Genomic DNA, 22,687 nt, shown 5'->3' on the forward strand with positions numbered 1-22,687 from the left:
GTCTGAAATGTTTAATTCATACCAGGTATTTTTGCATAGTTAGTACAGACTACCAAGCACTGAAAGGCATGACCTTGTTCAAGAATAACATATATTTCATATAAAATATTGATTAAGTGACCCTTTACTGGTTGCAGAATACCTTAAAATTAGACCACTATAACAGTTTTGAACAAAACAGGTCATTCAGCAACTAACTGTCCAATCCCATTCACCAAGATGCTCCAAACTTACATTGTGTTAAATTTTCAAGATCTCTAAAGTCGTACTGTCTACCACATTACTTTGATATTTTAACCATATGTCTATAAACCTTTGTGTGAAGAAAAAAACCTACTGACATTTGTGTGAAAGCTGCCTTTGACAAGTTTCCTTCTGTGTTCTTGTTGAAGAATTCATTTTAAAGTAACGATCTGCATCCACTGTACTAACTCCTTCCATAATTTTAAAAACTTCAATTATGCCCCCTCCTAATCTGCTTAAACTGAAAATAACTTAATTTCAAGTTTTGCATCTGATACTGGCTTTGAATTACAGAGGTCCAACAAATGCAAAACTATACATCAATACTGGAATTCAATCAGAAAGAAGATTAAATAGTAAAGAATTTAAAGTGAGTGCTGAAAGGCTGGTTACAATGAAAAAGTGGCAAAAACTGCAGTATTGCATACATTCTAGAAAGAAGTAATCCCTTACACTGCAAAAAATGAAATCTTAACAAGCCAGACAATCTTGAAAAGAAATAATAGATCTTGTTTTTTTATTTTAAGAATAACTGACTTGAGTAGATTTGTATTTGTAAGATATATAATCTCATTTTTAGAAAATTTACAGTAACAAGTAACAGTAACAAGTTAAACTTTCTCACTATATTGGCAGATAATTTTGCTTGATTCTAATACCTTTTTCTTGTTTTTTATTTATTTTTTCTCATTTTTTCACACTGATTTTTTGCAGTGTAGGCATTCATAAGGTTCCAACATGAAGTATACAGTACATATGACAGATATAGGCAAGATGGTCACACAGGTCTATCAGGGAGGGCATTTTTAGACAGTGCATATACATAACAGTCCAGTGAATTTTCCGAAACCTCATTCCTCCAACAAAGCTTTTAAATTACTGGTCAATCTACTTTCCCATTTTAACCTGTGGTCATGATGTCTCAGCACTGAAAAAGAGGCTCCTGTCCAGGATTGGTGAGCTCAAAACTTTTTCAGGTGTAAAGAACCCATTGGAGTTGTTTAGGCATGTAGTGGGAATCTACCTTTGAGCTTCCGATGTGTGTGGACCCAGAGTGAGATGACCCCAGGCATAATGAAGGGATTATATCTCTAAAGCAGCCAAGGCATGCCTGTGATCTTTCTAAAAGCAACAGGGGAATGTTTCTGGCAACATGGTAGCGTTTGTTATGGTTTTAAATTATGTGAAATTTCTTTTCACTTTTGTTTTCCAGATTGATTTTGATGCAAATTTGTTGTTGTTATTATTATTATTATTATTATTATTATTATTATTATTATGCTTCTTTTTTTGTGTTCATGGGCATCACCATTATGAGGAATGGTTGTTATTATGTGGAAACCCATTATTAGGAAGCACTGTTTGTCATTAATGCAATGATACTTAAACCAAATGAATGAACCCTTCATTGCCCAAGCTTGTGGATATTGTGTATAATGAAATATTGATAATGCTCTATGTAGATTTCCCAGTTTCTGTCTTTTTGATTAAGTAATTTTGACGTTGAGTTTTGTTTTCATTTTGTCTTCATGGTATTGACCCTTACTTTGCTTATCTTCAGACTAATGATTTATTTTCCAGTCATTTTTTGTGACCACTGACTAACAGTTTTCCTGCTGTGGCAGTAAAAGTGTATTACCACCACAGCCCTCAACAAGAAAAACTGAATGCAGAGTAAATGAATGAGCATGTGAGTGAGCATGTGTGTGAAAGCGTGGGTGAGTTTGTGAGAGAGTTCATTTGGAAGTAGTAGTAGCAGTAGTAGTTTTACCATGTGTATAGAGTGCAGTGAAATTCCTAACTAACATGCAACGCATTGTCACTCTTCACTATGTAATAGAAAAACAAGCAAGGCTTATCTGATATGCTTCTTTGTAAAGGATATATTGAGGAACTCTGTCAACTGCATCACAGACTATATTAACTTCTGTGTTGACACAGTGGTACCCACAAAGACAATGCATTGCTTTTCAAAACAAGGCCTGGATTACTAAGTAACTAAAAGGTCTCCTGAATGAGAAAAAGAGAGCATTCAAATCCGGTGACAAAGATGCTCTGAAGGACGTACAGCATGTGCTAAACAAAAGGCTGAGTGAAGGAAAGGAAGCTTATAAAGCTAAAATAGAAAACAAGCTCAATCAAAATAACATGGAAGATGTCTGAAATGGACTGGGTATAATTACTGGACTCAAGTAATCCAGGGCTCAGGTGCTAGAAGGAGATGTGGACAAAGCTAATACCCTGAACCAATATTTTAATACATTTTCCCTCCCACTTTGACCTTCTTCCTATTGACCAGTCTCCTCACACAGTCCATACTACATCAACAAATCTGACCATGTCAACTGGAATGGCTGGTGACAAGTCCATTTCTGGCCATCAGTGTGGACTATGTACAGTATAACTGGTATAACTGAAGACCAATTAAGGAGACAACTGAGGAAGCTACACACAGGAAAAGCTGTGGGACCAGATGGAGTTGGTCCTCAAGTTCTTAAGACCTATGCTGACCAACTTTGTGGGGTTCTCTGTCACCTGTTTAATCAGTCCCTAAGGCTTCAGAATGTGCCACTGCTATGGAAGATATCCTGCATTATTCCAAAGAAGACCACCTAGACCAACTAAATTTTGTCTATTGGACAGACGTTGGAGTGTCGGATGCAACTATCTATCTGCTCCACAAGGTTGGTTCTCACCGGGAAAAAGCTAGCAGCACTGTGAAGATTATGTTTGTTTTGAATTTTCCAGAGTCTTCAATACCATCCAGACATCCCTGTTAAGGGGTAAAATCAGAGTTATTCAGGTGGATGAGTTTATGGTGTACTGGATAATGAATTATCTGTCAGGCAAACCACAGTTTGTGAGATTCAACGACTGTGTTTCTGATAGGGATGTGAATAACATTGGAGCACTGCAAGAGACAGTCCTGTTTCCTTTTCCCTTTACTATGTACAGCTCAGACTCTAAATATAACACCAGGTCATGTCACTTGCAGTAATTCTCCAATTATTCTGCATTTATGGTGTTTATTAATAAAAGGGATGAGACACAGTATAGGAGTCAGGTGGAAAAGTTTGTTTCTTGGTTCCGTAGAGAATTCTCTGCATCTTAACATCAGAAAAACCAAGCAACTGGTCACTATTCAAGAAGTGGATGTAGAGGTGGTCCACTCCTACAAGTACTTGTGGATTCACATTTATGACAGCTTGGACTGGTCTCTGTTTCCATTGGATACTGTGCTCCTTTAATGTAGGAAGTGACAACCTTCACATCTAGAACTCTGTGATGATTAGTGTGACTTTCTATGCTGTGGTGTGCTAGGATGGTAAGATCACTTCAAGAGAGGCCCACCAAATCAACAGGCTAATTAAAAGGACCAGCTGAGTTATAGGGCCTCCTGGAGGTAGTAGCAAAGGTGGGAACTAAAACAAAGCAGAGTACCATTATGAGTACTGCTCCACATCCACTCTGTGACACAGTAACATTGAGTACTTTCAGCACATGAATTAGTCAACAGAAGATGTCAAAAAATGCTACTGGGGCTCCTTTATACCAACAGCAATCAAGCTGCATAATGCCTCTCTGTGACTATGACAGGCAAGCAGGAACTTTTCGTTATTTTGAATTTTTCTTGCTTTATAGTAATTCCAGTGTGTGTGTTGAGACCAAATTGTATGTATATTTATTTATTTACTTACTTGCTTACTTTCTTACTTATCTAGAGTACCTATTTATGTATTTATTCTTTCTAATTAATATTATAAAACAGACATTCAAATATAACATAACATTCTAAGATCTGCTAAATCCAGTTTGGAGTCACAGAGAGGCTAGCACCTATGTCAGCAGTAAGGGTTAAGTTATTTAAACAGTACAAATCCATCATACTCATGCACACAACCATAGACAGCTGGTTTGTAATTGCCAATCAACCTAAACTGCATGGTTTGAGAATATGGGAGGTAAACCAGAGTACCTGGAGAATAATCCATGCACACAAGGAAAGAGAATGCACGTTCAACACAGACAGTGACCAAGTGTGAGATCTGAAATCAAGACACTGAATCTGTGATCCAGTAGCACTCACCATTCCACTACTACACCACCCACCAGTATGCAAAGAGGCTTTCATTTTTAGAAAATCTGCAAATGTAGTAAGATTAGCTGTATATGAAGTATCATAGTTTTGGTAGGAGCCTCAAAAAATTAACTTTTACAGAGAATAATAATTTTTAGGTTTTGAATAGGGAGATGACTTTTCCTTGCTTCTAGGTTGTTTTTTTTCAGTTATAATATGCAGGATTATTTCCTGTTTTCACAACTACAGTGTTGTATGTATGTTGTACTACTTGATCCTATGTAAATTTGCTTTTTTTTAGTGAGTGAACAATTCTAACTGTCTAAAGTTCTGGTTCTCTACATATTTATAACTAATGCTGAAGCCTATTTTTTGAACATTGTTCAAAGATAGCAGTGCATCCATATTTATTACCTGAAATAATTCATAATGAAGTCTGGAAGAGTTTAATCAATGTAAGTATTAGGAGATGTATAAAATGAACTTGAACAGTTGAGTTAGTACTACTGACTAGCAGCTCAAGTGCACTGAATTTAAATTCTAGGTTAGTAAATGTCTGTGTGGGGGTCTGAAATTACTCCCCTTTGTATGTGCAAATGTACTCACAGATACAGCCATAAACAAGCGTATTAGGTTAACTGGAGACTCTAATTTGACCCTGTATGAGAGAGTGTGGTTGCATGGGTTGTGATTGTCTATGACGAGTTGTTACCTCTTTCAGGTTTAGTTCCTACATTGTGTCCAGTGCTGCCAAGACAGGCTCTATCTCCCTGCAAATCTAACTTGAAATGAAGAGGTTTATGAGACCAATAAATAGAACTGTGAACTTATTAATTAATATAAATAAAAGTACTTATTTTTACTATTGCAAGAAGGTCAAATTCCATGAATGGTGTCATGAATGTCAAATTTCAGAAATGAAATAATGAAATCGCCTTTTAAATATGTGAAATGTTTCTTTAGTTTTGCAGACTAATTTGCAGATGCAGAGATTAAACAAAATACAATACAGGTGACTCAAGAGAGCATATTGTCCCAAGCATCATGTTTTTAATAGTATCTCATGATTTGGGGAAAAATTTGAGCAAGGATATTCTGCTCTTTCAAAAGCCTACTGATCATTACGTAGAAATATCAAACGCCATACATATTTTTCATGGAAACAAAGTGTGATTGGTCTAGAGACCAAGTGTTATATAGAAGGCACTGGTAAAATGTTTGAGTGTGGACAGGACACCACAACCTCAAATGAAAACACATAATATTTTCACCTTGAGAATTCTGATTTTTACATGTAATACTAAAATTATTTAATAGCTTTTTCAGATCACAAAGCTATAATATGCCAGGAATGGTATCAAGTCAAGTTCAGAGAGAGATAGATAGATAGATAGATAGATAGATAGATAGATAGATAGATAGATAGATAGATAGATAGATAGATAGATAGATAGATAGATAGATAGATAGATAGATAGATAGATAGATAGATAGATAGATAGATAGATAGATAGTGCTTGTGCCTGATGTTGCCAGGATACCTGCCAACACACCACAACCCTGAAATGGATTAAAAGGGTCTGAGAATGTAATATTATGTTGTGATTTTCCAAAGCTAATTTTTGTTTTTAAACAACATTACTGATGTTGGTATAAATTAAATCTTACATTTAGTTGGTTTTTCTTTTCTAATATTTATGATCTTGTTGCCTGTCAAACTGCTAAAATCAAATTTGTAGCAGAGAAGGTGAACAGAAATTGAATTAACTTTAGATCAAAGTCTGTAAATATCTGTTCAAAAGAGAAAAGAAACATGACTGACAGTCTTACAACAACACTAAAAATGCACAAGATAATGTAACCTATAACATATATTCTTATAAATATCCATCCATCCATCCATCCATCCATCCATCCATCCATCCATCCATCCATCCATCCATTCATCCTTCCTCTTCCGCTTATCCGAGGTCGGGTCGCGGGGGCAGCAGCTTGAGCAGAGATGCCCAGACTTCCCTCTCCCCGGCCACTTCTTCTAGCTCTTCCGGGAGAATCCCAAGGCGTTCCCAGGCCAGCCGAGAGACATAGTCCCTCCAGCGTGTCCTGGGTCTTCCCCAAGGCCTCCTCCCGGTTAGACGTGCCCGGAACACCTCACCAGGGAGGCGTCCAGGAGGCATCCTGATTAGATGCCCGAGCCACCTCATCTGACTCCTCTCAATGCGGAGGAGCAGCGGCTCTACTCTGAGCCCCTCCTGGATGACTGAGCTTCTCACCCTATCTTTAAGGGAAAGCCCAGACACCCTGTGGAGGAAACTCATTTTAGCCGCTTGTATTCGCAATCTCGTTCTTTCGGTCACTACCCATAGCTCATGACCATAGGTGAGGGTAGGAACATAGATCGACTGGTAAATTAAGAGCTTCGCCTTGCGGCTCAGCTCCTTTTTCACCACGACAGACCGATGCAGAGCCCGCATTACTGCGGATGCCGCACCGATCCACCTGTCGATCTCACACTCCATTCTTCCCTCACTCGTGAACAAGACCCCGAGATACTTGAACTCCTCCACTTGGGGCAGGATCTCGCTACCAACCCTGAGAGGGCACTCCACCCTTTTCCGGTTGAGGACCATGGTCTCGGATTTGGAGGTGCTGATTCCCATCCTAGCCGCTTCACACTCGGCTGCGAACCGATCCAGAGAGAGCTGAAGATCACGGCCTGATGAAGCAAACAGGACAACATCATCTGCAAAAAGCAGTGACCCAATCCTGAATCCACCAAAACGGACCCCCTCAACGCCCTGGCTGCGCCTAGAAATTCTGTCCATAAAAGTTACAAACAGAATCGGAAACAAAGGGCAGCCCTGGCGGAGTCCAACTCTCACTGGAAATGGGTTCGACTTACTGCCGGCAATGCGGACCAAGCTCTGGCACCGATCGTACAAGGACCGAACAGCCCTTATCAGGGGGTCCGGTACCCCATACTCCTGGAGCACCCCCCACAGGATTCCCCAAGGGACACGGTCGAATGCCTTTTCCAAGTCCACAAAACACATGTAGACTGGTTGGGCAAACTCCCATGCACCCTCCAGGACCCTGCTAAGGGTGTAGAGCTGGTCCACTGTTCTGCGACCAGGACGAAAACCACACTGTTCCTCCTGAATCCGAGGCTCAACTATCTGATGGACCCTCCTCTCCAGGACCCCCGAATAGACTTTTCCAGGGATGCTGAGGAGTGTGATCCCTCTGTAGTTGGAACACACCCTCCGGTCCCCTTTCTTAAAGAGGGGGACCACCACCCCGGTCTGGAAATCTAGAGGCACTGTCCCTGATGTCCATGCGATGTTGCAGAGGCGTGTCAACCAAGACAGTCCTACAACATCCAGAGCCTTGAGGAACTCCGGGCATATCTCATCCACCCCCGGGGCCTTGCCACCAAGGAGTTTTTTGATCACCTCAGTGACCTCAGTCCCAGAGATGGGGGAGCCCATCTTCGAGTCCCCAGGCTCTGCTTCCTCATTGGAAGGCATGTTAGTGGGATTGAGGAGGTCTTCGAAGTACTCCCCCCACTGACCCACAACGTCCCGAGTCAAGGTCAGCAGCGCACCATCCCCACCATATACAGTGTTGACACTGCACTTCTTCCCCTTCCTGAGACGCTGGATGGTGGACCAGAATCTCCTTGAAGCCGTCCGAAAGCCGTTCTCCATGGCCTCCCCAAACTCCTCCCACGCCTGAGTTTTTGCCTCAGCAACATCCAAAGCCACATTCCGCTTGGCCTGCCGGTACCTATCAGCTGCCTCCAGAGTCCCACAGGACAAAAGGGTCCTGTAGGACTCCTTCTTCAGCTTGACAGCATCCCTCACCGCCGGTGTCCACCAACAGGTTCGGGGATTGCCGCCACGACAGGCACCGACTACCATACGGCCACAGCTCCGGTCAGCCGCCTCAACAACAGAGGCACGGAACATGGCCCATTCGGACTCAATGTCCCCCACGTCCCTCGGGATGTGGTCGAAGTTCTGCCGGAGGTGGGAGATGAAGCTACTTCTGACAGGGGATCTGCCAGACATTCCCAGCAGACCCTCACAACACGTTTGGGCCTACCAGGCCTGACTGGCATCCTCCCCCACCATCGAAGCCAACTCGCCACCAGGTGGTGATCAGTTGACAGCTCCGCCCCTCTCTTCACCCGAGTGTCCAAGACATGTGGCCGCAAGTCCGATGACACAACCACAAAGTTGATAATCTAACTGAGGCCTAGGGTGTCCTGGTGCCAAGTCCACATATGAACACCCCTATGCTTGAACATGGTGTTTGTTATGGACAATCCGTGACGAGCACAGAAGTCCAATAACAAAACACCGCTCGGGTTCAGATTGGGGGGGCCATTCCTCCCAATCACGCCCTTCCAAGTCTCACTGTCATTGCCCACGTGAGCATTGAAGTCTCCCAGCAGAACGAGGGAGTCCCCAGAAGGTATACCCTCTAGCAACACCTCCAGGGACTCCAAAAAGGGTGGGTACTCCGAACTGCTGTTCGGTGCATACGCACAAACAACAGTTAGGACCCATCCCCCCACCCGAAGGCGGAGGGAGGCTACCCTCTTGTCCACCGGGGTAAACCCCAATGAACAGGCTCCAAGTCGGGGGGCAATAAGTATACCCACACCCGCTCGGCGCCTCTCACCGGGGGCAACTCCAGAGTGGTAGAGAGTCCAGCCCTTCTCAAGGAGATTGGTTCCAGAGTCCAAGCTGTGCGTCGAGGTGAGTCTGACTATATCTAGCCGGAACCTCTCAACCTCGCGCAGTAGCTCAGGCTCCTTCCCCTTCAGAGAGGTGACATTCCACATCCCAAGAGCCAGCTTCTGTAGCCAAGGATCGGACCGCCAAGGTCCCCGCCTTCGGCCACCACCCAACTCACACTGCAGCCAACCTCCCTTGGCCCCTCTCATAGGTGGTGTACTTATTCATATAAATAATGGTTCTTTAATGGCACTTTGTGGTTTTTTATTATGTTGTGTGGTTTTTCATAGAACCATTGCTTGACAAAGCACCATTTTATTCTAAGAATTGTTCTTTTAACATGGAGTTGGTTCTTTGTGCTTTGAAAAACTTCCAAATATCTAAAAAAAAATTAAATCTTTAAGCATGTAAGTCCAAATAGCAGGACATTAACAGATTAAGAAAACATGGACTTAGCCTAAATTATTATATGCAGTGAGATTCCTTTTAAAATCATGAGCCATTGCTATTTCACAAATATGTTATCATCTGTTCATGGTTATTTACTGTGTGGAGCATTGTTATGGATCTAAATAAATAAAAGATTCTTTCTGGAACCTTAATGTGGATGAGTCTTTTTGGAACCTAAAATGGTTCACCCATGGCATCACACTGAAGAACCACCCTGACATATTTTTTAAGGGTGAACACTGGAAATGTTGGACTTTTCAGTATAGGTTTCATTAGCTCTTATTAATAGAATTACATTCAAATATCTAATATATAATGACCTGATCTTTTTGTTTAAAATTTGCGATGATTTTTAATTTAAATGTTTGATTATTTGTTTCATATAAACCAAAATACCAGTGCAGAAAATTAATTACTCAAGCATTAGGAACAAAGTGAACAGCCTCTGCAGGTTTAATATTTTACTCAAAAACTCCATCAGTATGAAACTATTTATACCTGTTTCATTTCTTTGCTTATCCCCCGCCTTGTTGTTGCTGCATTAAGGTATGTAAGAAGGTATGTAAGAAGTAATTCAGACATGAGTTTTGACATTTATCAATCACTTGTTTTGATTTGTCTTTTTTTTTTCTTAGATACACCAGAAAAATAGATTTAAGACTGACTGTGATTACCCACAGCCAGACACAATTTCTCTGTGAAAGTAACCTCCAAAATCCAGAGATAATTAATGACCTTAAGCAAGATAGAAATTAAAGTTTGGTACAAATCTGTTTCTATTTTCACAGGTCATTGTGTAGATTTATATGAGAGCAGATTATTGATGTTCTAAAGTAAAGTAAGAAAAAAAATAGTCATCTTGTAACAAGAGTATTACACTCTAAGTTCAATCAAATTAGTAATCAAAACTTTACCATTCAAAATTATAAACCTTGAATAAAAACAAAAAATACCTATGACCTTTGTTTTAAAAAAGCACAGCTATTTACAAGTTTTGTTGAAAATATAAAAGCAACTTTAAAGACTCAAAGAGTGAGGTTTTGTCAATAATTTACTCCATTGCTGATTTGAACTGGTGCAGGAAAACGTTTGAACATGAAATTTAACATGCAAGTTCATTGAACCTCAAGGAATCAATACTGAGCAGGACCCTGGCTTGAAATATTACTGATTGGACTATGCCATTGCCATATATGTATTTTCATTAGAAATTTAATATTGTACATTATCAGCTTATGATTCTTATAGAGTATATTATTGACTGATATATAATTGATAATCTTAGCGTAGTAATGTCAAACATAATGAACTAGCCATCAAGACAAGAGCTCACTAATTATATTGGTTATATCAATAGACAGCATTAGATATTTTGTAATACATAATTAAATCCTGTAAATATATTAAATGTACACATTAACTCCATAAACATTGCATTTTTAAAATCAACTATCAAAGTACATAATATGTAAAGGGTAGGAGATGTTTATACCCATCCAAGAGATTGACTAGTCTTTTCATTATTAGATTACTGAAGAGAATGAAAAGTAATGTAATATGAAAAGTAACCATTTACAAGATTTTATGTAACTTAATCTCTTATAGTTTAGCTAAACAAAATAAAATATTTTTTTGGGGCGGTCCAAAATAGAACAATACTATCTTTTGACATTGCTTGTTGGCTTCTGAATTAGAGTAGGCTTTTGCTTATTTTTTTATTTCTTTTTTCATTATCAGATGAATAAAAAATATAAGTGAATTTTGTTCCAATTCTACTGAAACTCATTAAACCCTATGCATATTACACTGCTACCTATTTAGTGTACCAAATATTATCTGGGATAAAAGTATTTTATTTCTAAATACGCATGAAGTGAACATGCAATTCTGAACAATCAATCGTGGAATCGAAAGATTATTGTTTTATTAAAGTCACTGACACGCCTGATTAAGGATAAAAGCCTAAACATTGCGTCTCTAATCTACCTTTTTATTTTTCAGAGTGGGAATAATCTCCTCTTACTATTATAATAAACATTTATTGTATTACATTTTGTAAAGTGTAATGTACATGAATATTATATAAAGGCGTCCCCTTAAAATTAATTGGTCACGAACGCTAACAAAGTACACAAATTCCATAAAATCGTAAATAAACATTGATGTTATATTATTGTAGGCAGCTAAAGGAAATAAAGTTTTACTAGCTTTACTGTATAAATGATTAAAACGCGGATTGATGGCACTCCGTTAATCACGGTTCTCTAAAAGTACAAACGCCGCTCACAAACCTTTGTTGGTAACTTCCCAAGCAACTTCAAAAAGAATCAAGTCTTCAACAGGCAGATCCTCATCTTCCCATAGGGGTAGTCCATTCAAGGAGGTCATTGACAGGGATCTCGACAGGGGCATCTTGGTATGAACGTTTCCCTGTAAGCAAGAGACACCTATACGATTCAAGCAGTACCGCTACTCTCCCCACTTTACTCTCACTGATAGCTTAGTTGTAATGCACTACACTTTCATATACTTCCACCACTTTGACCCAGGCTCGACCGGGCACCTGGAGTTGGGGGCGGCAGCGGTGGTGATAGTGGATAATAGGTTTTAAAGTTGTGACCTGTGCCTGTAATTCAATGAGATTAAATGTGATCCTTTGGATTTACAGTATCTCTTGTTGCAGTACACGAGGCAAAGAAATGTCCTGGAGTGCAACGACGTAAAGTAGAGGACAAGGCGCTCCGCCTATTGCCCCAGCGGGCAACAATGCAACCAGCAAGTGACCCGGCAGATCTATCATGTGTAAAAAGATGATGGGAGAAGATAAGCGCCAACTAATTGGCAAATATGGATGTCTGGATCGCCCAGGTAACGTTATTTTGGGAAGTGTCCTCAGGCTAAGAAATGATCCTGTTTGTTCTTCATTCAGAAAGATCACTTTACAAGGGACGGTAAATCAATAAACCGATTGAGATGCGCGTAGGTGTGCTGTGTACTTTATATAGTTGCACAGCTGACACTTAACGTATGAAACAATCACGACTATATCTACGCTGAATTGTTATTTGTTATTAAGACCCGAAATATAGTAAAACACATTCCACAAAACATCATGGCAGTTCGTAATTTATAATAATAATAATAATAATAATAAATCATTTAGTAATAGGACATTTTCTGAATATTTGGCAGGAAATTAGTTGAACGTACATTGCAAAAGGAAGATAGCACCACTTAAAATAGTCAAATCAACACAACAAAAATGCGACGAGAAAATTACTTGAGAATTTTCCCCCACCTTTATTTCGTAAGAAAACTATTAAGCTTTATGCAATTTCATAGCGACGGCGGGCAGTATCTCTAAAATACGAACTTTGTCGGCATCTAGTGGCGAAACTCGGATTAATAAAAAGGAAATGCCTTTAATGAGAGTTGCGTCATTTTAATTCCTTGCATATAAAATGATTGGATTCTCTGTTTACTTCAATTGCATTTAAAGAGACAAGCACTGCAAAATTGCTAATAAAACCACCAAAGGCAGATTTAACAAATAAAAATGAAAACAACTTTGAGGGTATTAAGTGTAACATTTACATTCTCAAACTCATTAGTCCAGTTCATGGTCTCAGGAGGCCAGAGCCTATACGTGCAGCACTGGGAGTATGGCACAACCACACAGGGTCGGTTTGGAATTGTCAGTATTCTGTGATCACAGGAAGCATTAATTGATCTTAAAATATAAAAGTTTAGGTACATTTAAACATGTATTTCTAAGATGACTGGAGACCATTAATATTCACTAAATAGGACAGGACAATATTTTCTTGCCCATTCTATGTCAAAGAACACCTTGTTTTGAGATGGAGGGAGAAAATAGAGAACAAATATAACTTCACTGATAGGTAATGTTTTCTATGTGCTCATGATTTTGATGATTAAAATGAAAACCTCATCTGGACCACAGCAGATGTAAAGTAATCCTGTGCAGTGTAGAATCTGGGACTCTACTCTACAGCTAATACTACATTCAACTACTACTACTATTTGACTCTTTCATTAACTAGCAATAGATAATAACAAAATAACTATTTTTTAAATGCTCACAAGTTCAAGTAACAGCTACTGAATTCTAGGCAGATGAGCACATGAGTCTGTTTTGACAAATCAGTGCTGCATTGACTATTTACTCCATCCATATATATTCTGAACCGAATTATCTGTGCATGCATCTATTAACTAAAACCTTACTCACTTATTCCAGTTCAGGAACACTAGTAGCCAGACCTTCCCCAGCAAGAGCAAGGAAAGAAGAAGCCTTGGACAAGATCCCAATCCATCACTAGGTACTGCCCCACACACACCCTCATTTGCCCAACTTAGACACATGCTGTACTAATCAGCCTAACAAATACTTTTTTTGGTATGTGATTGGAAAATCTATGAGTATGTGATAGAATACAATCAGTGACAAGGTAGGGATATGAACACAGTTCCCAGGTGCTGTGAAACAACAGCACTAGGTGCTAACCACTGCACCACCAAAATAGCTAATGAGGCCAATTAAATAGGGGCAATAGCCTTGACTAAAAAATTGGTGGGACAAAGAATACCCACAGGGGCACTTGAGGGGCAGTGTTGTACATTTTGACTAGTGGTGAAGACTTTTTGTGATTTGTAAATTTGTCACAGTGTAGCAAAGTCAGTGAAATTAAGAGGACTTTATATACAGAACACTTATTTTGTTAAAAAAGAAGTTTAAACCATAAAATCTAATAAGGAATTCTGACTGTTAAAGCATAGAGTCCAGTTAATAGAACATTCAAACTGTACTTGTAACATCATCTTTATGATGATTCCTTTAGAATACCCAGTTTAGTAAGCAAAGCAGTTTCAGCTGCTTTATAAGAACAGCATGTCAGGAATGCCAGTATATACTACATTTTTTAAATTTGCAAACTTACATTTCTTATACCTGCTTTGCTCAGGTTAGGGTTGCTTTGGCCACTGTCTATATCCTCACACCACCAAGTGTAAGTCAGGAACATACTTATGATAAGACTGCAAGGCCCACATAAAATTCATGCAAACACACAAAGAATATGGAATCTACTCTGAAACTGTGATAAGACTGCGATTTAAGCAGTGTTTTCTGGAGCTGAGCGACAGAAGCACTAACTGTTGTGTCACCCATGTAAAACGATTCTGCAGAAACATAGAGATTGTTGAAAATCAAGGTTGAGAATTCACTGTCAGTAAAAGAGTTCAAATCACCCTTTATATCAGACACCCTGATACCCAAAGACTATTTTTTGTGTTTGGGCATTCATGAATCTGAATTCTATCATTCTAAACTATAAAACTTCCAGTACTGATCAGCTTATTTTCAGTTTCAAGCTTCTGAGTATTAAGTACTGTATTTTTCATGCTTACCCAAGGTGCTCAGCCTGGAACAATTAACTATGTGATGCACTTTAGATTAAGTATTTTAGCCCGGCATAACCCTATGTGTTGAAGAATAAAACTGAATACAACGTAACTACACTGTCATCTTATCTGTTGTACTTTTTTATTTGTGTAATGTCTGAAAGTGTAATACAGCAATATAATAAACCTGTTTGTAGTACAGGTAGCTGCTGTGACTGCTAGGGAGTGTCTCAGACCCACATACCCTAAACGCAACCACACTCACAACTGTCCTGGATTCAAATGGACTGTTTTTTTAACAAAATACATTTTCTTGGACTCCTACCACAATACAGTAATATTCTTCTCCTCCTGTTTTCCCTAGGTTACATTTGTTCTCCTCATCCTCTCCTGAGTTTGACTTGCCTTGAAGAGGTAGATGGCTCCTTTTTAATGCAGACCTGGAAGTACTTTGAGCAAGACAGTAATGTAGCCAGGAAGCACTTCTGAGTCTGGTGGAACCTCCATTCCCAGGGGAGCCTTCTCCCCACAGCTCCCTCTCACAGCCCCCAAGGACTCCTACAGGGCCGCCTTCTGTAACTAAAATTCCCATGCAGCCCTGTTGGTGTCCAAATGAGAGCTACAGCAGATGGATGCTGCCACCCAGCATACAGGGCAAATGGTTAGGATTTTGCAAGAAGTAGCAATTAATAATATTTTAGCAAAAATGTATGTGTGCTGCACATTTTGAACATAAGAACGATAATGGACATGTGGATTATCCAACATGAGTACGATGAGAATTTTTTTATTCATGAACATTTTTCACATCATTTGCCATTGTACAGCATTGGTCATCATTAGGTTCTATTATATGATCATTTTTGTTCTCTTGTTCTGAGATCATCACTACAAATTACATGGTGTAAGTAACATCCATCCATCCATCCATCCATCCATCCATCCATCCATCCATCCATCCATCCATCCATCCATCCATCCTCTTCCGTTTATCCGAGATTGGGTCGTGGGGGCAGCAGCTTGAGCAGAGATGCCCAGACTTCCCTCTCCCAGGCCACTTCTTCTAGCTCTTCTGGGAGAATCCCAAGGTGTTCCCAGGCCAGCCGAGAGAAATAGTCCCTCCAGCGTGTCCTGGGTCTTCCCCGGGGCCTCCTCCCAGTTAGACGTGCCTGGAACACCTCACCAGGGAGGCGTCCAGGAGGCATCCTGATCAGATGCCTGAGCCACCTCATCTGACTCCTGTCGATGTGGAGGAGCAGTGGCTCTACTCTGAGTAACATATAAGTAACATGTAAGTAACATATAACAAACAAATTTAATTTTTGGGTGGAATATTAATCTAATTTAAGTTCATGTTAACCAAATAGTTTTCCAAGAAAATAAGATTTGGGGAAAATGCATTTCAATAAAAATGTTTATCTGCTTGGAGGTTATTGTAGAATTACATTAATAACTAAAGTTATTGGATTAGGGCAATGCTTTCATCTGCATACATTTGTTTATTACAGAATCACAGGGTGAACTCAGTGTTTTTATACAAAAAACAAAAATAATGGCTTCCATCAGAGTGAATTTCAAGATTCTGGTGACAGTGGGTTGATCAAGTGAATTCTAATTAGAGGCTGAGGATTGAAATGGAGTACTGACACAAGCCATGCCAGAAGAGGTGAAAGTTATCTAGTTGGCAGGAGTATTGTGGGGCATTTACAAGTTACAGGCTTCAGGTATCACTATTTTAGACTGCAGGTGTCCACATCAAAATAAAAGCATTTACCCTTCATACTCTCTCATTGTAGGGAATTGTACTGCATTGCCTTTCCTGCTTGATTCTAAGACATAACCCTTTAATTTTATTTGCTTACTGACAGGCAGTGTGTTCCAGCAGCTAAGGCACTTGACTTTAAAACCACAAGGTTACCAGGTAAATCTCTGCCTCAATCTCATTATATGATCCTGAGCAAATCAACTGACCAGTCTTTGTTTCAACTATACAAGGTAACAGTGAAACCATAGCTTGGCTGCACAGAAACAGTAGTCACTATAGAAAGCAACTATAAAAAAAAATGCAAGTTGTTTGTTTATTAAGGTGACTACATTAAATTATACTACCTTAAACATTTGTTTTTATTATGTGGCAGTATGGTGCAATGGTTAGTACTGCTGATTCATAGCTTAATAGTTTTATGTTTGAGTTTTAGTTTGGACATTGACTTATTGAAGTTTGCATGTTCTCCCTGTGACCATGTGTTTTTTGTCTTTGTTTACTCTGGTTTTCCAAAATGGTATATGGCCAGTCCCTGTCCTTCATAAAAATTCTCCATCTGTCACTACTACCTCAACTGGATTAGGCAAATTTGAAAATGGGTTGTTTTTAATACTAGTGTAATTAAATTTTCAATTTTAATCTAAATCTTCAATCTTAAATCTTCATATTAAAAGCAGTTTGAAGGTGTTGGCAGTGTTACGAGAAACAATGATTTATTGTTGAAAACGTTTTAGCCTTCTTCATTACATTTTGATATGCCCAGTTTGTGACTAAAACAGGAGACGGCTAGATAGAGCAGCATCCTTTATCTCTAAAGTCATTCATGTTTACCTCCATCCATCCATTCATTTTCCAACCCACTGAATCCGAACACAGGGTCACGGGGGTCTGCTGGAGCCAATCCCAGCCAACACAGAGCACAAGGCAGGAACCAATCCTGGGCAGGGTGTCAACCCACCGCAGGACATACACACACACCAAGCACACACTAGGGCCAATTTATGATTACTGTTACTGTTGTGCTAATGTGGTTTGTATTGATGTATTGACAGCTCACTTTGTTATGGTATAAAATGTGTTACCTAGGTATTACTTTTCCTTGCGTTTCATTTTCATCACACCCAGCTGGATTTATTCAGTTATTTTTTTTATTATTGTCTACTTTACAGAATCCAGTCAAATTCTTACTTGCATTTGCAAATCAACATGCAGCACATCGCCACTTCCTAGCACAATGACTAGTAAGGAGAATTACACCAGGGCAAATATTGTTATTCAAATACATAGAGTTTAATCCTGACTGTCAGTATAACAGTAAATCGATTGTTGATGACTCCACTTAACAGCAAGCTGCTCTTAGGCATTAGACATTGAATAAAGGAAAAGACTGACATGAATATAATAGCTGGCTACTTCATTCCATATATAACATTGGCAAAGAGGATGGAGACTTCTCTACCACCACTGGTTAGATACACAACACAATTTTATTCTGCAGTTTACGCTAGGATGAAGCACTGTGGTGGCAGGTTTACTTTTGCAGGCCACCTGTTGAACCTGAGCTAATTCAGATGTTTCACTGTCCTCTTTACTCAAGAAGCTCCCGTCAAGAGCTTCAGGATGCTTTAGAACATGGTCGTATACTCTCTCAGCTTTACACCTTTATCTGCACTTGCTGGCCAGTCAAAGTTCCTGAGAAACTGGTTCTGGTAAAGGTAAAGAGCAAGCTGAGCTGCTAGAATGAGTTATGTGTAGCCTGTAGCCTCAGCACTGTTGTTACCAGCACAATTCATGCATACATTTTGGATTTTACTCATGAAACTCACTCTGTGACCTAGGGCCTCATGAGTAACGCCGTGTGCAGAATTCACACTAAAACAATTCACAGACAAATGCAGAAATGTGCGTACAAACAAAAAAATTCACATGCATAAAACTGTACACAAGTAAAGTTCAACACACTTGCGCTTTATAAATCCCAATCAACATGAATTTTAACACACATGCACATGCCTATAGTCCCACCTCCCTGATAAATAAAAAAGACAAATTTCAAAAGAGAAGTAGTCAAATGTCAAAGTGGACATGAAAAGGCGAGTGTCTGAGTGTCATATGGAAAGTGTTTTAAGGTTGCAGAGAAAAAAAAATAGGAACACAGTGAGAAAAGAGGTCTGTGTCAACTTTAATCTTGAAATTTCCACTTTAATCTCGTAGTTTACTTAGTCATTAAAGTAGAATGTTGCAAACTTCATCTTAAAATCGATGTTTAATTTACTAGTGTTTCTCAAATCCTTTCATCACTAAAATAGCATACTAAATGCTTTGTATTCTATATATTCCCCAACCCAGTAGTTGTTAATTGCTACATACTTCTTAAATGGGCTTTCTCTTACGCCGCCAGGAGCATGTAGGCGGTGATCACCACACAAAACACATTACATTCATGACATTACAGCTCTCTGAACATTTTAAAATACTAAGATGTATACTTGATATCATTTTCATGAAGAAATGCATTAAAGCATGTATTAAACATGTAGGGGCACAGTGGCACAGCAATAGTGTTCAGCTGGTATCCCATCCAGGGATTTTACTCGCCTCTCTCAAGATGTTTGCTGGGATACACGCGACCCTGGATGGAATAATATATTACAGCAGTACTGTCTCTGTCAAATGTACCAACCCCCAAATTCCGTCTTTCTGATTTCTCTCCATGTAACCAATTGCAGCACAATAAGTGTCTGTAATAAACAATGAAAAAACAGTTGCAAGCTTGGAAAGACAATTCTTCAAAACTTTTAAGGAACATTGAAAAATCTTCATTATACATATCTAATTATTCCATCCATTCAGGGTCTCGCCAATCCCAGCAAACACAGAGTGCAAGGCAGGAACAATCCCTGGATTACCGCTGTGCTGCTGTGCCCCGTCATGTTTAATTATTAATGGTATACATTATTTAAATAAAGGTAACAGAGGAATCGAAGCATCATGTACATTTAAATCTGTTCCTTCAGAGAGTCTCAGTCAAGGCGGCTGATGGAACGTTCCATACGGATGACACAGCAGTTGTGACCCACTGGGTTGGCTACTTTGAGCAGCTATTTAAAGCTGATCCTCTGGCTAGGATGCTGGATATCTCTGGGTCTATGGTTTTTGAGAATGATCCTCCAATTAGCTGTGAACCACCCAATTTCACTAAGATTGCACAGGTGGAGAAACAGCTGAGGGTAGGGAAGGCTGCAGGAATCTGTGGTATCAGAGGTGAACTTCTCCAGGCTGGTAGTAAGGCTGCCCCCCAGGCATTGCAAGCAATCTTTGCTTCCATTTGGGAGACTGGCATCATCCCAATTGACTGGAAAATGGGACTTGTCATCCCTATCTCGTATGGGAAGGGTGATCACCTGGATTGCAGCAACTACAAGGGGATAACACTGCTCTCGGTGCCAGGGTCATCCTCAATAGGATCTGTGATCACTTGCTCATCTACCAGTGACCAAAGCAATCTGGTTTTACACCTAAGAAGTCTACCATTGACCGCATCCTGGCACTGAGTGTTTTCATAGAGCACAAATGTGAATATCAGCAGAGTTTCTTTGCAGTCTTTGTTAATTTTCATAAGGCATTTGACTTTGAGCTGCCCTGTAGGACATCCTGAGACTTCTTGGGATCCCCTCAAGGATATCAAGGTTGCTGGAGATCATGGCTGACCTGTACACTGGTACTGTGAGTGCTGTGCAGAGTGGAGGCAGAACCTCTGTGTTTTTCCCAGTTGATTCTGGGGCATGTCAGGGGTGTGTTCTTGCTCCTACTCTGTTTAATGCTTGCATGGACTGGGAGTTGGGCAAGGTTGTGGGGTCCAGTGGCTATGGGGCATCTGTTGGCGAAGAAAGATTCACTGATCTTAACTTTGCTGACGATACTGTGATCTTTGCGTTGTCAATGGAAGCTCTGATTGGGACTCTCGAGAGTCTAAGCAAGGAGTCTGAGTGTCTGGGATTGCAAATGTCCTGGATTAAAACCAAGATCCAGGCCTTCAATGACCTCTTAGGTATAACCATCAGCAGTGTGTCTGTCTGTGGAGAGAGTGTCGACCTTGTTGAGAGGTTTACTTACCTTGACAGTGACATTCATGTGTCTGGTGACTCTTCCTATGAAGTCAGTAGACGGATTGGGAGAACATGGGGTTTCATTAGGTCACTGGAAAGGGGTGTTTGGCGCTCCCGTTTTGTATGCAAAGGGAGAAAGGTCCAAGTCTTTATAGTACTGGTGCTTCCTGTCTTGCTAGATGGTTGCGAGACATGGACGCTATCTAGTGACCTGGGACAAAGACTGGACTCCTTTGGTACTGTGTCTCTTCAGAGAATCCTTGGGTACCGCTGGTTTGACTTTGTGTCGAATGAGCGCTGCTTATGGAGTCATGAATGAGGCACATTATCTACATTGTGAGAGAGCGTCAGTTACGGCACTAAGGCCACATGACATGATTCCCTAAAGGTGATCCAGCTCACAGGATCCTCATTGTTGAGGGCTGGGTGGCTGGACCAGGCCAAGGGTATGCCCACATAACATCTGGCTGTGGCGGATAGAGGGTCATTTCTGGAGGGTGGGACTGAATTGCGGGTCTGCCTGGGGGGATGTCAACAAGGATTCCAAGCTGTTTTGTCGTGTGATTGGTGCAGCAAGGTGCTGTACCAGTGCATGCTCCCCAACCTGACCTGACCATGGCCATTCCGTGCACCATTATATTGTTACAGAATGATTACAATCAAGTGCCTTAAATTTGTAAACAATATGCAATTAATTTTGTTCTATTTGATACAGCCCGCATCGCAGATGTGAATCTAAAAAAGAAAGATCACAGAAACAGTAGAACTGCTTTGACATTGGGTGTCGCCATTTTGCAAAACTAAGTGTGTATGCGTAGTGTGAGGCTGCCGTGAAAATGTGTGTGGCTTACGCCAAGTTTAGTTTTTATACATCTTGAAGTGACTTCGATTTTCGGTATGATGTTGAATGCAGCCCTCAATGGGTTGGTGATTTTGGTTTCCATTGACTGTCGTTACATCATTTTGTTCTCAACGAATTACATGGTATTGCTCACTACTGATTTCCACTTGAATATTTAATTTACAGTACCAAGACCCAATGTATGACTTAAGTGTTCCCAAAAGTTAAGTTTTTGAGCGGTCTGCATGGTGGGGATCCTGGGCATTATCATCTCAAGATCATTGTCAATCAACTCAAACAGTGGTCAAACACTTTTATTTTTCCAGTGGTTTTAAATTATTTATACTCATTTGTTAATTCATACATAAGACTTTAAAGTTATACAGTCATATTACACATATTATTTGTGCATCATCACTCTGTTAATAATGAAAAAATTAGGGATATACATTTTATACTGTTAAAATACTGTACATGCAGGTTAGGAAAATTGCAGAAACTAAATTGGCCCTGGTGTGTGTGTGTGTGTGTGAGAGTGTAGGTGTGTGTGTGTGTGAGTGTAGGTGTGTGTTTGCTCTGCAATGGACTAACGCCCTGTCCACTGTTTGTTCCTGCCTTGCACCCTATGCTAGCTGTGGTAGGCTCCAGAGACCCTGGTCTGGATTAATCAGGTTAGAAAATGACATGCTCATGGTTTTTGGATTATATTATTTTATTATACATTACTGTACGCATTTTTTAATATTTGACTTTGAATAGGTTTGAATAAGTTTTTATTAAATTTTATCTTGAAAAATAAAGGTAATCTGCAATTTAACTAATTCATTTTCATACCTTCATATCATACCAGACATTGTATTTACGGCCCCCATAATCAAAGAAATTTGGGACAATGGGTTCCGTCTGCGTCCTGTCTGGGAACATTTTAATCGAGTTAGTGTAATGTTACAAATTTATTTAACATGGATAAGGGACTCTAAAAACTTCTATGGCCCACTTGTACCCGCTGAAGTCAGAGGACATGTACCAGTGTAT

General features: G+C 39.9%; 1 protein-coding gene across 1 annotated transcript in view; it reads right to left on the reverse strand.

Annotated features, from left to right (window-relative positions):
* gys2 (glycogen synthase 2) overlaps window positions 1-12,284 on the reverse strand; it is a 107,633-nt gene extending 95,349 nt beyond the window's left edge. Inside the window, exon 1 of the mRNA XM_028806726.2 lies at window positions 11,805-12,284. Coding sequence (XP_028662559.1) covers window positions 11,805-11,925 — 121 coding nt within the window. The 5' untranslated portion in view covers window positions 11,926-12,284. The remainder of the gene's footprint in view (window positions 1-11,804) is intronic.
* Between the last annotated feature and the right edge of the window lie 10,403 nt (window positions 12,285-22,687).

This window comes from Erpetoichthys calabaricus, chromosome 1 (genome assembly GCF_900747795.2).
Source record: "Erpetoichthys calabaricus chromosome 1, fErpCal1.3, whole genome shotgun sequence".
Classification (NCBI taxonomy): Eukaryota; Metazoa; Chordata; class Cladistia; order Polypteriformes; family Polypteridae; genus Erpetoichthys; species Erpetoichthys calabaricus.